General features: G+C 46.9%; 1 protein-coding gene across 12 annotated transcripts in view; it reads right to left on the bottom strand.

The window, feature by feature from the left end:
• TRAK1 (trafficking kinesin protein 1) overlaps nt 1–15,929 on the bottom strand; it is a 212,177-nt gene that overhangs the window by 121,771 nt on the left and 74,477 nt on the right. For 6 of the 12 annotated variants that reach the window (XM_063805623.1, XM_024355429.3, XM_003309734.6 and 3 more), the window contains exon 3: nt 12,358–12,472. The exons of the other annotated variants lie outside the window; for them this stretch is intronic. In XM_063805623.1, coding sequence (XP_063661693.1) covers nt 12,358–12,472 — 115 coding nt within the window. The remainder of the gene's footprint in view (nt 1–12,357; nt 12,473–15,929) is intronic. 12 annotated transcript variants of the gene reach the window in all.

Below are 15,929 nucleotides of genomic sequence, written 5' to 3'. Positions count from 1 at the left end.
ACTGTCTGACAAGCCGCAGTGAGATGAACCCAGTACCTCAGTTGAAAATGAAGAAATCATCCATCTTCTGCATCACTCACGCTGGGAGCTGCAGACTGGAGCTGTTCCTTTTCGGCCATGTTGGAACCACTCCTCCTGGATCTGGTCTCAAACTCTTGAGCTCAAGTGATCCTCCCACCTCAGCCTCCCAAAGTGCTGGGATCACAGACACGAGCCCAGCCATAAAATGTCTGTTAAGTGTACCCTCGAATAGCATCGATGACCACTCAAGAACGATCCCCCACCACTGCTCTCCAAGGTTAGGGGCAAGCCTGTTGGAATCAAGAACAATGACAGTAGAAATCTTTGAAAGCGTATTAAGAACGCATGGCCAGGCATAGTGGCTCATGCCTGTAATCCCAGCACTTTGGGAGACTGAGGCAAGCAGATCACTTGAGGTCAGGAGTTTGAGACCAGCCTGGCCAACCCAGCAAAACCCTGTCTCTACTAAGAAAAAAAAATACAAAAATTAGCTGAGTGTGGTGGCACACGCCTGTAATCCCAGCTACTCAGGAGGCTGAGGCAGGAGAATCTCTTGAACCTGGGAGGCAGAGATTGCAGTGAGCCAAGATCACGCCACTGCACTTCAGCCTGGGGGACAGAGGGAGACTTCATCTCAAAAGAAAAAAAAGAATGCAGCCACACCGTGGGAGATGCGAGGAGACTGAGGGATGATTGCTAAAGGGAAAGGAGCTTTTCGGGGGGTGAATGAAAATGTTCTGAAATTGAACAGATTCACCAACTGAACTGGTGATAATTGCACAACCCCACGAACATACTAAAAACCACTAAATTATACACTTTATATGGATGAACTGTATGAAGCATGAATTATATCTCAATGAAGCTGTTACAAGAAAAAATGTAACCACAAGAAATGTGAAAGTAAGTCCTGCTGAGCACACGTACTGATAGAGGCAGGAAGCAGAGAACTCTCCTAGGCAGACAGGGGAGGGTCCCTGGAGAACTTACGAGCTGCCAAGGTCATTGTGCACAGGAGGCTTGCCTAAACATGCCAGCAGTGAAAAATTCAGTCCCTTAACACATGCGCAGTAAGGGAAATAAATCAATGTGGAATGGCTCAGACTAGGGGCCCGCATGCACACTGGAAGGTCAGGGTAGAGCCGCCAGAAACTCACACCTTATACAAATAGGGAACACAGCCCCATCAGCAGACAGAGAAGCCCTTGTATTCAACTGTGAAGGGAGAACCAGCAACCTGCTTTCAGGACCCCTCTCTCTGAGTGTCCGTGTGCCTACTTCTCCCTGGTCATGAGACAAGAACCTTGACCTTGCTGGGCTAATGAGCAAAACATCCAGCATCAGTACCATACCCTTAACACATCAGCAAATCTCTGGAAAACAGAAGATATCACAAAAGATAACTCTGAATCCATGAGAAAGATTAAATTGCCTTCCACATCAACTGTTTGGAAAGCCCAAGGTAAAAGAAGCTTCTAATACCTTTAACAGACATTTCTTCTGAAGATAGGGTAAGGTAGATAAAATGAGATTTTGGCTGGGCACGGTGGCTTACGCCTATAATCCCAGCACCCTGGGAGGCCAAGGCAGGCGGATCACTGGAGGTCAGGAGTTCGAGACCAGCCTGACCAACATGGCAAAACCCCGTCTCTACTAAAAATACAAAAATTAGCCAGGCATGGTGGTGTGCGCCTGTAATCCCAGCTACTCGGGAGGGTGAGGCAGGAGAATCGCTTGAACCTGGGAGGCGGAAGTTGCAGTGAGCTGAGATGGCATCACTACACTCCAGCCTAGGTGATAGAGTGAGACTCCATCTCAAAAAATAAATAAATAAGTACGTGATATTTCAGACTTAAGAACAATAAGCTTTGGTTGCCTGGATTTTCAATGACCTGAAACGACTGTTTACAGCTTAATAACGTGGAGTAAATAGGTGGAGGATTGCTGGACTCACCAACAGCTCTTTGAATACTATTTGGCTTCCCAACTAAAAAGAGGTGGTTCTCTCTTACCGTTAAGTTGGTGTCATGACAGAGGTCATTCCTTGAAGGTCTAGGCCAGGAGTCTGCAAACTATGGCTTAAGGGGAAACCCAGCCCTCTGCTATTTTCATAAAGAAAAGTGTTTCCCAAACACAGCCACACCCATTCCTCTAGGGAATGTCTATGGCTGCTTCATGTGCTGCAACAGCAGAGACAAGCAGTTGAGACAGGGACCTTCTGACCTGCAAACCTAAAAGATTTACTCTCTGGCCCTTTACAGGAGTTTGCCAACTCCTGCTCTAGGCCGTAAGAGTCATGTCTTTCCCCTCCTCAAGCAGGGCTAATAGAAGAAGCCAATAATTCAGAGGTGACTGGCACCACGAGGCTTTCCTGAAAGCAACTAATGTACCTCGGCCATTCAGTGCCACTCCTGTCACCTAAGAATACTCTAAACTCTAAGCTGTTCACTTTGTCCACAATTCTTCCTGCATCCTTCCTGAATCACTCTTGCTATGGTTCACTATTTGCCCAATATGGGCAAAATATTTCACAACTCTGTGACTTCAGGCTGGGCCACATGATTCGTTGTGGCCGGCATAACTCCATGTCCAGTGGGAGGCTCTAAGCATGCCTGTGTGGCGTGGTTGGGTCTGTCCTCTTGAGCTCTTGTCCTCTGCCCAGAGGAGAACATGTCCTTAGGTAGGTCCCAACTTTGTGGCCCAAATCCCCAAATAAGAGACAAACAAAGCCAATCCTCAGGTGACCCATGTCTGTGAGCAAGAAATAAATGTTGTAGGAACCACTAGGATTTGGAGGCTGTTAGCACTCCTACAGCAACACTTGACTAACACACAGCTAATTTAAAGTCCTGTAAAGTTGGCCAGGTGTGGTGGCTCACGCCTGTAATCCCAGCACTTTGGGAGGCTGAGGCGGGTGGATCACCTGAGGTCAGGAGTTCGAGACCAGCCTGGCCAATATGGTGAAACCCCGTCTCTACTAAATATACAAAAAAATTAGCCAGGTGTGGTGGCAGGTGCCTGTAATCCCAGCTACTGGGGAGGCTGAGGCAGGAGAATCACTTGAACCCAGTAGACAGAGGTTGCAGTGAACCGAGACTGTGCCATTGCACTCCAGCCTGGGCAACAAGAACAAAACTCTGTCTCAAAATAAATAAATAAAGTCTTGTAAAGTACAATCACTGACAGCTCGAATAAAGTTCACTACATGGGAATGAAATTACACCCCCATCAGAATCTCCTTACATGAGTCTATGCAAGAAAAACATGGCCACACTTGGCTATAATGACACCGTCCCTTACAAAAACTACTTCTGGAATTAGTTTCAGTAAACAGAGTGGATGGGAAGAGAATAAAGGTAGATGGAACAAGGCAGGAGAAAAGATGAGATGGGAGAAGATTTCTTTTCTTCTACACAACTAAGTTACCTGCCTCACCTGTCACCATTTTTTTATTTAAGAAAGACAAGGTCTCTTGCTCTGTCATCCAGGCTGGAGTGCAGTGGCACAATCATGGCGCACTGTGGCCTCTACACCCTGGGCTCAAGTGATCCTCCCACCTCAGCCTCCCAAGTAGCTGGGACTACAGGGCATGCACCACCACACCGGCTAAGCTTTGTATTTTTTGTAGAGATGGGGGTCTCACTATGTTGCCTTCATAGTGGCTGGCTTCAAACTCCTTGGCTGAAGCGATTCTCCTGCCTCGGCCTCCCAAAGTGCTGGAATTACAGGTGTGAGCCACTGGCCCTAACCCTGGCAGTCTCTGCCTACGATTAACTCCCCTTTCCTTCAATCCATTCCAAAAGTTGCAAAAACCTGTCTCCTGTTGCTAGTGCATCTCTGGCCCACTAGGTGGTGCTGCATCCGCACCTGGACAGGCCCATTCTTTACCACACATCCCAGGCAGCCTGAATTCAAATTAAAGGCAAAGGAAGAGACACTGGGCACAGAAAACTTCCAGGCCCTGTCACAAAGTCAGCTTTGCCCCTTCTCATTTCTACTCACATAAATAGGGAGAAACAACAGTTAAAATAGCACTGGGCAATGAGTTCAAACCTGAAGGTATGACAACCTGAATGGTCTATGGTCAGGATTTTTCAAAGCTGAACAAAAGAGCATAATTATATTTATCAGATAAGCTGAAACCGAACATGTTGGTTTGGGAAAGTGAACAGAATTCCTACTAAGAGAAGAACGTCAGAGCCCCTCAGCATGACTCTCCCTCTCTGCGTGGCTGGGGTTTGAAGGAGGGGCCCCTGCCCACAGGCTTAGCTCACCATTGTCTTTCCAACCATTTCCATCTCTCCCACTAAGAAGGTTCAGTTCGTACCACGCAAACGTTCCATCATCTAGGTCAAAATCAAACTAGGGTTTAAACCTCCTGGAAGGTCAAGATTAGGGTCTTGCTCTGAGCTGCCGCACTCAGGTCTGGAGTTGGTGCCGGCATCCTCTGGCTCCTTGGACCACCTCCCCCTCTCATTTCCTCCCATTTGCCTTTAAAAATCCTTGCTCGCTTGAGACTCAGGCCATCCAGCTGGGTCACCCCCGCCTATGCCCACTCGTCCACCCATCAGCAACTCCGCCCCGGTAGAGGTTGGCGGCCGTCCTCTCCACCGAGTGCAGCCACTCATCCAGGCTGCCACTGCCACCCCTATACCTGACACCACCTGACTCCCCAGCTCTCAAGTCTGGGACCTCCACGGCCCTCCTATCACATGCCACTTCTGCCAGCCACACCCGGGCCACCTCTGAAATCTGGAATTTAGATACCCCCTCCCTGACTGCAACCCCCTTCCCCCACAGCTCTCCCTCAGTTATCCCCGCTATTCCATGGAGACCCCCAGCCCCTCAATTCCTCTGCATGGCCTCTACCACCCCCTTCCTGTCCAGCTGGAATCCCCCAGCCCTTTGGCTCCAGCAACGCTGGTGCCTAAGGCTCGGCCTCCCTCACTCTCGTGGGACTTTCACGGCACCCATACAGCAAAACCCAATTCTGGATGAAACCACCTGCCCATCTTGCTCTCCCTGCAACTGGGCTCCAAGGGGTACACTGTGGACTCCCATGCTCAAAAGGCCCACCCTGCTAGGCGCTCCTTCTTTTCCAACACCGTGATAGAAGGTAGCAGAGTAGGAAGTGAGCCTGGACCAGATAAGGCCTCAAAAGGGCAGTAAATTTGTAAATTAGGGCAAAACCACCTTCTAGGCAGCTTCCAGTCACCCCAAAGGGTGAGCTGGCTGGAGCTCTCTGTTCTCTTTCTCCCTCCCTCTCTCCCACAGGTCAGGTTCCCTCCACAGAACTCATGGTCTTCAGCCTTCCTGCTTCACGTTATTGATATCCTCACCTCTTCCTTCCCATTTAACTCCAGCTAATAATTCAAAAGACTTACTGCACACTCACAACCTGCAGACTCAACTGGGAAAGGGTCAGTTGACCACAGGCCCAACTTCCCTTCCTCCATGTGCTGGAAAAGCACAAAAGAACATTAACCCAGTACGACCCGTGACGTGCCTGCTGCCTGTACCTAAGAAGCTCTACTGAATGCTGCAAAGCTTCTAAAGGCGTCACCAACCTAGATCCACCTCAGTTGTATAATTATTAAAAAGAAAAAAAAAGAAAGCCATTGTTTCTTCAAGGAAGAGGAGGAGAAAAGCAGAGAAAGGAGGGGAGTGGGGATGGAGGAAGAGAAGAAAGGAGACAGCAAGGGGAAGGAGAGATATCGGGGTGAGGAGGAGGAGAGGGGAGAGGAAACAGACAGAAAGTGGGAAGGAGAGATGGGGGAGAGAAGAGGGTGAGAAGAAAAAAAATGAAAAGAAGGGAGGAAAGGAAAACTTAAAGGTCCTCCAAGATACTCCTCTGGAAATAGAAACACCACTGGACCCTGGTGTTCACATAGTTGTCAGTATCACAGCAGTTTAAAAGGTGAGACCTCCACAACCCTTCCCAGAGCACACTCTGATGGACCAACCTATCAGTATGTGTTTGGTCTGTTTTCTAAGGCAGATGTCTGGGAAATTTAAAAACTCAAATCATAAACTGTGTGGTGAGTCCTTGATATAAAGTTCAGGTACGCCCAGCAGGTGCCGCATGGTATTCAAAATCCAGAATTCAAAATCCAAGCCTACCAGGCAGTGACGTGCTACATGAGGGATGGAAAGGAAAGTATAAAAATAGGATATAAATAGTAATTAGAATTTTGGAGGCAATCACTCCATGAGCTAAAAGTAGAAACTGTTAAGCATTTATCTCAGATCACAGAAAAGACAATAAAAATTCCTCCAGGAAATACCGAAAATGCTCAGCCTCTACACACTGAGGAGCGTAAATCAAGATCAGGGGCTGCTGCCGTTTATACACTCAGCTGGCAAAGAGCAAATGTGCTCATACCAGGAGTGCAGACAGTGAGCGCCCACACACTTCTCCCACATCGTCTGAACACACACCATATACAACCTCTATGACTCGCTCCATCAAATTACAGTCCCCAGCCTAGGAATTCACACAAGTACATTCATTACTTATTTGTTTAAATATGTGGGAACATGGCTATCCCCAACCCAGTGGTATTTGCAGAATACTGGAAACAATCTACTTGTCTTACAATAGAGAATTAATTAAATCAATCGTGGGATTTATAGACAATGAAAAATAGGCAGCCAGCAAAAAGAATATGATGGATGTATGCTAAGTGGAAAGGTCTCCAATATAGATTACTGAGGAGAAAAGGCAACAATATGTTTAGTGTATGTTCCCATGTGTAGAAAGCTTTCAAAGCAGGGGAGAGGACATACATATCATACAAACGCATGCACAGAACATTTTTGGAAAGATAAACAAGCAACAGTCATTCCCTTGGGAGGAAAGGCAGAGGTCTGGGAATAGGATGAAGGTGGAAAACCTCAAAGTGTATTCTTTAAACTGTATGCATTTTTCTTGTTGCACACTGTTTAAGCCAATGCTTCTAAGGGTGAGTAGGAATGGTGCTTGAGGCACCATTTAAAATGCAAGAACTGAAAACAACTTACAGCACCCATCAATGGGGGCTGCTGCAGTGGTTCTGTCTTGGACCCTTGAGTAGCCAGCATGCTTCACTGCCTTTGTGGCTGCCCCCTTCACAGCAATTCTACCTGCAGGGGCAGGGCCCAATTGCTCATTATGTGTTCTAATGAGGCCACGTCCCCTCAGCGACATTTGAAATACAAGCTATGTCATTTTTCTTTAGTTTCTCCTTTATAGTACGGTAAGGCATTATACTGATTCTTTTAAAATTATGTGTTTGGCCATGCGCGGTAGCTCACGCCTGTAATCCCAGCACTTTGGGAGGTCGAGGCGGGCAGATCACTTGAGGACAGGAGTTTGAGACCAGCCTGGCCAACATGGCGAAACCCCATCTCTACTAAAAATACAAAAAATTAGCCGAGTGTAGTGGCACACATCTATAGTCCCAGCTACTCAGGAGGCTGAGGCAGGAGAATCACTTGAACCCGGGAGGCAGAGGTTGCAGTGAGCTGAGATCACACTACTACACTCCAGCCTGAGCAATAGAGCAAGACTCCATCTCAAAAAAAGATAGAAATAAAATAAATAAAATTATGTTTTTAAGAGGATTCGTTATCTATGAATTTCATTTAAGGGTAACAAAAAAATGAATTACAAAATGCTTCTTCTAAAAAGAAATATTAGGTATTCCAGGACTGAGAGCTGCTGAGTTTTCCTAGCCTGTTCAGGCTGCTAGAGCAAAATACCATAAACTGGGGGCTTGTCAACAACAAACATTTATTTCTCCCAGCTTTGGGGACTGACAAGTCCAAGATAAAGGCACCACCAAATGTCTGGTAAGGGCTTGGTTCCTGGTTCACGGATGGCACCTTCTCACTCTGTCCTCACAGGGTAGAACAGGCTAGCTAGCTCTCCAAAACCTCTTTTATAAAGACACTAATCCACTCATCAGGGCTCTGCCCCTGTGACCTAACCACCTCCCAGAGGCTCCACCACCTGATACCATTGCACTGCTGATTAGGTTTCAACATACTCATTTTGGGGAGACAAATATTCAGACCACAGCCTGGTTTAATTAAATGACTGATGATGATGATGATGATGATGATGATGATGATGATGATGATAATGATGATAAAGCCAAACAATGGGATATCATGTCGCTATTTTAAAGAATAAGGTAATAGTATGTGAATTCATTTTAAGTAATATGGTTAATCATCTTACAATGCAGATCAAGGAATAGGATATGGTCCCATCTGTGTTTTTTAGAAAATGAATATGTGCATAAAAACTTCTTGGAATGATTTTTTTACCCATTAAACTGCACTGATGGTGGAGTGAGAGCTGATCTGCACTGACTATATTTTGGTACACTTTCAAGTTTTACCACGTGCATGTGTTATTTTCATAATTTAAAACCCCATTTAACAGTAAAAGAAACTAGTAAAACAGAAAAAAAATGAAGAACAGTAACTTAAAGAGGGTCAGAAAACAATGCTGTCGGGTCTAAACCTCAAGGATCCCTATTTTATACAAGAGGTTAAGCTGCCTACTCTGTGCCTCCTCAAAGGTGAAGGTGGTAACAGTACCCACCTCAGAGCTGTGCTGAGGACAACATGAGTTCCAGGAGCCACACATGGAAACCTGCCAGGCACAGAGCTACTCCTCAGTAAATGGCAGCCACCATTAGGATCTGTGAAGGCTAACTGTATAATATGTGTCTCCTTGACTGGGCCATGGGGTGGCCAGAAATTTGGTCAAGAATGATTCTGAATGTGTCTGTGGTAGTGTTTCTGGGTGAGATGAACATGAATAAGCAGGCTGAGTAAAACAGATGCCTCCTTACTGTGAGTGAAATGGACCTCATCCAGTCAGCTGGGGTCTGAATAGAGCAAACAGGCTGACCCACCCCCAGGGTCTTCAGGACTGGAACACCAGTTCCCGGGCCTCAATCCTGTCAAGCCTTTGGACTGCAACTATACCACTGGGTCTCCCAGGCCTCCAGCTTGCCAACTGCACATCTTGGACTTGTCAGCCTCCACCATCAAGTAACACAATTCCTTGTAATACATTTCGATATATGTTTCTCCTATTGGCTCTGTTTCTCTAGAGAAACCTAGAACAGGATTTATAACATTATATTTCTTCCAGATCTAGTTATAAAGTTACACCTTTGCCGGGCACTGGGGCTCATACCTATAATCCCAACACTTTGGAAAGCTAAGGTGGTAGGATCACTTGAGGCCAGAAGTTCAAGACCAGCCTGGTCAACACAGCAAGATCCCATTGCTACCAAAAAAAAAATAGCCAGGCACGGTGGCTCCAGCCCGTAGTCGCAGCTACTTGGGAGGTGGAGGTGGGAGAGTCACTTGAGCCCAGGAGTTCAAGATTGCAATACACCATGACTGCACTGCACCACTGCACTCCAGCCTATGTGACAGAGTGAGACTCTGGCTCTAAAAGTAAAATAAAGTTTCAGCTCCTGATAGTTTCAGCCTGACTTGCTCAAGTTTTTCAGTGTTTATGAGAGATCAGGGGTCAGTGAAAACAGAGAAGTTTCTGACTCCAAAGTTCCCCCTGGGGCCATGAGTCCCAGACTCACACACCAACCCAGCTGCTCAGCCTGAGCCTGGCATTGGTGCACCCTGAATCCTCTCAGTCACTCCCAGTCAACGTTCCTACAACAGACCTTGGCTGAGCAGGAAGAACAGGGTGCCGAGGCCCATACCTGGCCACTCTGCCAAAAACTGCCATTTTTTTTTCCTATTATAATTTATTATTTGCCAGCTTCCAAAAATAGTTTGGGGTGAACAAAGATTGATACATTATATAAATGAAAAGCTTGTTTCGGCCAGGCACAGTGGCTCACGCCTGTAATCCTAGTACTTTGGGAGGCCTAGGCAGGCGGACTGCCTGAGCTCAGGAATTTGGGATCAGCCTGGGCAACATGGCGAAACCCTGTCTCTACTAAAAATACAAAAAATTAGCTGGGCATGGTGGCGCATGCCTGTAATCCCAGCTATTCAGGAGGTTGAGGGATGAGAACTGCTTGAACCTGGGAGGTGGAGGTTGCAGTGAGCCAAGATCATGCCACTGCACTCCAGCCTGGGTGATAGAAGTGAGACTCTGTAAAAAAAAAAAAAAAAAAGGAAGGGGAGGGGAGGGGAGGAGAGGGGAGGGGAGGGGAGGGGAGGGGAGGGGAGGGAAGGGGAGGGAAGGGGAGGGAAGGGAAGGGAAGGGAAGGGAAGGGAAGGGAAGGGAAGGGAAGGGAAGGGGAGAAGAGAGAAGAGAGGGGAGAGAAAAGAGGACAGGAGAGAAAAAAATTTGTTTCAAGTGCAGAATTAAAACCAGTTAGGAGAAGATAAAAATATATCAAATACTTGAGAACTATGGCCCCAAAATCACATGGAAAAAAACGTACAAATGACATTTTAAATAAATTTCACAACTTATGTCAAAAACCTTGTGATAAATATTCTACCTACTCACCTAGTCATAAGGGAACTGAAGGGTAGGAAGAGTAGCTGGTGGCCCCCAAATCATTTATAGCATATTTAAAAGGCAGAGGTGAATGTTTCTGTGGTTTTGCAAAGATCAAATGCTCTCTCTAGAAATTAGCATAACAGGGCCCCTTTCTGCATTCCATTTGCAAAAACAAATCAACTGTGAAATAAAGGAGATTCCACTAAGAGAAGGAGAAAAAAAAAAAACTTCTAAATTACACATTTAGAAAATATGTGTTATTCCCTAGATTGTAATTTACATTTTCTCACTCTGTTGTAAAAGGGATATATATTTCACTGTCCATTCTTTTCTGTTTCATTAATATAGCCAAATAAAAGACCCATTTAGATTACAAATTTTCAATAGAAAACACAAATAAAAATTATACTAGAGAGAAATTGACAAGGCCTTAAATTTAATTAATAAGATGTGTAAGAATTCCATAATGTTTTATTTGAGCATGTTTTCAGAGGATAAGACATCAAGTTTTATGGCTTAAATCAGTGATAGAAAAGGAAAAGATCCTGGGTCAGGCATGGTAGCTCACGCCTGTAATCCCAGCACTTTGGGAGGCCAAGGCAGGGGGATCACTTGAGCCCAGGAATTCAAAACCAGCCTGGGCAATACAGTGAGTCATGAAATAACATAACATAACATAACATAACATAACATAACATAACATAACATAACACAACACAACACAACATAACAAAACAAAATAAAAGGAACAAATTCTAAGCCATGGCCCTTTGATGAAGAGTCCTCCCAGGCAGGGCTACTCCTGTTAGCAGATTTTTCCTAGGCAATTCTCACTCGGTTTACAGCTTCTCCTTTACACCCTGGCCCACCTCTGTGCTCTGAGGGCAGGACCAGTCCTCTCTGACCCCAGGAATTAACATAAACCCCAGTAAAAACCTGGCCCTGGGTGCACGCTGCTTCAACACACAAAAATCAATACGACTGCCTCAGTAAGATGCATGTTTGAAGTGTCTTTAGGCTTATTCAATAAGATTTACATGTTTTAAAGCCTAAAACTGACTGGAATGGAACAGGAGCTCACTTCTCTCAGGAATTAACTGTTTTCTGGCCCAGACAGCTCTCAGGAAGCAGCGTGTAGACAGGACAGAAACCAGATGGGTCATCAACCACCGGACTCTGACCAGCTTAGAGGAAGTGAGAAGTGTCAGCCCCACAGCAAGAGACACAAGCCACAGCAGATCTGATTAGCAAGCCCTCCATCACTGGGGTGTGGATCCGAGTCCCAGGCCCAAGCATTTAGTAAAGGACAAAAAAGAAAGGGAGGGTGGAAGAGAGGGAAATGGGAGAGAGGGAGGGAGACAGTCTAACTCTGTCCTTCACCTTCTGAAAAACTCCTTGCTGACCCAAGATACCAGGTTAGCATCTAAGAAATCAGGATAAAGACAAGACATAGGATTAGAGAAATCAGAGCTGGAGAGGCGGAGGAGGACTTAGAAACCCTGTCCACCCACTGCAGAGAACTGTGAAGGGAAAGGGAGTGGCAGTGCAGGGGGTCTGGGCTCAACTCAGCCCTGTGCTCATGCCCTGCAAGTGTCACTTGCACCTACTGAGCCTGGGCAAGGGGACAAGGGGACCTGGGAACGGGAGATGGGGGTGTGGTGAGGGCAGTAGTTGTGTCTCTGAAGTCCCTTTGCTCTGCCTATCATTCAACATGGCAATTTCTCTACCACATGACCATGAACAACCTCCCAAGCAGCACAGAGCAAGAGAGAGACAGCTTCTCCTGTGGTCTTTTCTCCTTTCCGACCACACCACAAAGAAAACAGACAGCAGACAGACCTGGCAAACAAACTTACCACAGGCGTTTGTCCGAATGAGCTTGCCGTGGCAGAGTCCTGGCAGAGGCTGAGCCCTGACGGGCTGCCCGAATTGAAAAACCAATGCCATGTGCAGACATAAACTCCAAAGGCACTTCAGAGAACAGAGAGAGCCTCCATGAGAGCTCAGCCCCGGCAGTACCTCGCACAGCCACCCTCCCGTGCCTTCCTCAGCAGTTTTCTGAGTTTGCTTGTTAGGGCAAATCCTAAGATTGTGAGCTGTCCTGGAAGCACAATGGGTTATGTAACTCCAGGCAGCCTGGGAACCCTATCGGCTCATCTTGTTAAGCCACCCCAAACAGAAAATGACGCACCCAAAAATGTGATACCTCTAGGTTGGGGGAAGGGGAGTAGCAAGGAGAACGGGGCTTTGTGATGGGCATTCGGTTTTGCCCAAAAATTAAAGTGGAACAAAAAGTCTGCTGTTCATCTCAGGGCTTGCTGGGAACTGGGGGAGGAGTGAATTTATCAAAGGCTGAATGCCAAGCAGTGTCCTGAGACTGCACTTGGCAAAGCCCTGGGAGGCCACAGATGCATTCTTGGGGATAGTCTAGGTCTCTCGGAGAACTTTTTTCCATTTAATGTCTTCCTTTCAATGACTGCCTAATAAAACTTTAATCCGAGCATGTTCTCCATCACCTGACAGCCCATCCCTTAAACGCATAAGAGTGTCTGTGTTTACTCTCCTGTTTACCAAGCCAGTGCTAAACACAACAGCACTGAGCTGTTTCTCAGCTTTCCTCTGGTCCCAACAAAGAACCCCCAAGTCACCACATCCTATAGGGTTTGAAGTTTCAGCACTACATTCTGCCACTTCTTTGTTGTGTTTTTTTGTTGTTGCTGTTTCGTTTTTTTTTTGAGAGAGTCTCACTCTGTCGCCAAGGCTAGAGTACAGTAGCACTGTGTCAGCTCACTGCAACCTCCATCTCCTAGGTTCAAGCAATTCTGCCTCAGCCTCCCAAGTAGCTGAGATTACAGGCGTCCGTCACCATGCCTGGCTAGTTTTTATATTTTTAGTAGAGACGGGGTTTCACCATGTTGGCCAGGCTGGTCTTGAACTCCTGACCTCAGGTGATCTGCCCGCCTCAGCCTCCCAAAGTGCTGGGATCATAGGCGTGAGCCACCACGCCCAGCTGTGAAGTTTCAGCGCTACATTCTGCCATTTCTTTACCCTCCACTGTCACATTCAAAGAAAGTGAAACCACTTTAACAGGCTGGATGCTTCCTGGATTTCACTGGTACAGATGCCACTAGAATCCCAAGGATCAATTCATGTGTTTGGACAAATGTAGATGCAGTTGGGTCATTGCCTCCTCCACAAAGCCCTCGTGGTCTTCTCCTGTCCTTTCCCCTCCAAGGTTCAGCCTGGCACCCTCCTTGGTGCCCTACTGTGCTGTGCTTATCATTGTGCTAACCTCGGTGTACAGCCAATTTCTACTCACTCATCTGTCTCCCCAACTAGACTAAATTCTTAGGCAGCAAAGAACCCTTGCCCTGGGGTCCTACAGACCTGGATGCAACTCCTGCCACTCAGGAGTTTCACCAAGGTGCTGAACCTTTCGAGATTTAGACTCTTCACTTACACAAAGAGGAAAATAGTACTCACTGCACAAATCGACACAATTGATACACCCAACAAATGTTCACTGAGCGCTGGCCACAGGCAGGCACTACGTTAGTCACTGGATTCAGGAGTGTGCAAAGTAGACACAGAGTTTGCCCTCCGCGACTTTAGTCTACTGCAAGTTTGGGAGACAAAACACAAATACAGTAGCTCAGCGGATGGTTAAGTTTGGGGGGAAAAATTAAGCAGGAAAGGGAGATGGGGAAAGGTGAGGCAGATCACTCTGTATTGGGAGGGGGTCACAAAAAGCATCAAATAAAATGTCACTTGGAGAAGGAAGAGGGGGTCATAAGGATATCTGGAGTTAAGGCAATCCAAAGACCCTGAGGCTGGATGTGCCTGGTGAGTTCAAGGTTAAGTGAGGCGGCCAGTGTACCTGGAGCACGGAGGGCACAGAGGAGGCAGGTCAGCGGGGCAAAGAGGGATTCCCGTCATTCAGCCCCTTCCTTACAGGTCTCTATAGAAGGGGAGCTCACTGGAAGTTTGGAGGAGAGTTAAACCATCTGATTGTATTAAAAGCCAACTCTCATGGCTGAGCGGAGAAAGAATTTTAGGGAGGCAAGGGTAGCAGTAAGAGGCCCCACTGGGAGGCCAGTGCGGTCATCCAGGTGTGAGATGGGGGTGGCTGGGACACAGTAAATGCTGGGTAGATTCTGAACATACTCTGAAGATAGAGCCAACAGAATTCTTGACAAACTGGGGTATGAATCGCAGAAAGGCAGAATCACAAATGCCTCCAAGGTTCTTGGCCTGAGCAACTAGAATAATGAAAGCACCATTTACAAGGATGGGGAAAACCCTAAGAAAAGCAGGTGCAGGTGGAAACCAGGAGCTCATTTTTGGTCATTTGAGTTTGACATGCCTGTTAGACATCTAAGTGGAAACTCATGTGGAGTCAGTCTGAGACATCTGGCCTTAAGGAGGAAGGGCCAGGCTGAGTACAGAAACCACCGAGTGGCCAGTATAGAAGGCGATTTTAAAACCTGTGTGCTGGGTGAGATCAAGTGCTGCACAGGTGCGCACATAAGAGCAAAGAGGCGGAAAGGCTGGGCCCCGGGCCCTTCAACGTTCCCAGGCTTGGGAGAAGAAGAAACGCAGCCACTGAGGCAGAAGAACAGGGAGAGTGTGGGGACCCAGAAGCCAAGTAAAGACTGTACTTCCAGGACACAGGACTTGGCAACAGTGTGAACTACCACTGAAAAGTGAAGTAAGGTGAAGGCAGAGGACAGACCCCTGGACTGAACCAGGCTGTCAGTGTGGTGGGGCATGAGCCTGCCTGCAGTGGACTCCAGAGAGAACAAAAGAAAAACTAGAGTAAGCAAACAGAAGAGCAGAGACACTGGCCTGCAGGAAACACGGGACTGAGAAGGATTCTGTTTCCGAAGAGGGAGATCATAGCATGTTTCTGCACTAATAAGAAAGACCCAAGTGCAAGAGGAAAAGAATGATGCAGTAGAGAAAAGGGAGATGTTGGAACTGTGTCCTTCAGGGGGCAGGCAAGTGGGAGAGGGACTCAGTCACAAGCGGAGGACAACACGTGTGGGCCACTTGACAAAAAGGGAGAGGAGGTGTGTGGGGGCCTAGCACAGCAGCTAGGCACCAGGCTGGGACCCCCGGCTTTCTCTGTGCCTTTCTGTATCCAGGAAACCCCTGACACACAGGAGGTCCTCAAGGCTTAACTGGTAACACAGAACCAAGAGAAGCTACTGGAAGCCAACTTGCATATATTAAGCTGTCATCAGGCATTACTTCAAACAGACAAACAAAAGCAAACACTGCAGACAAAAATGAGAAATTAAGCAAACTTCTATATGAATGCAACTGGATTGAGCTATAATTTTGCCACTTGCTGCTGTTATGCACACCATCCTACACCATTTCCATTGAGAGCCCTCTCTTGTGCTAGCTTCAAGCACTTGTCTCAATG

Source organism: Pan troglodytes, chromosome 2, assembly GCF_028858775.2.
Source record: "Pan troglodytes isolate AG18354 chromosome 2, NHGRI_mPanTro3-v2.0_pri, whole genome shotgun sequence".
Taxonomy (NCBI): Eukaryota; Metazoa; Chordata; class Mammalia; order Primates; family Hominidae; genus Pan; species Pan troglodytes.
Note: the sequence above shows the minus strand (reverse complement) of the source record. Positions and strands in the feature narration are given on the sequence as shown.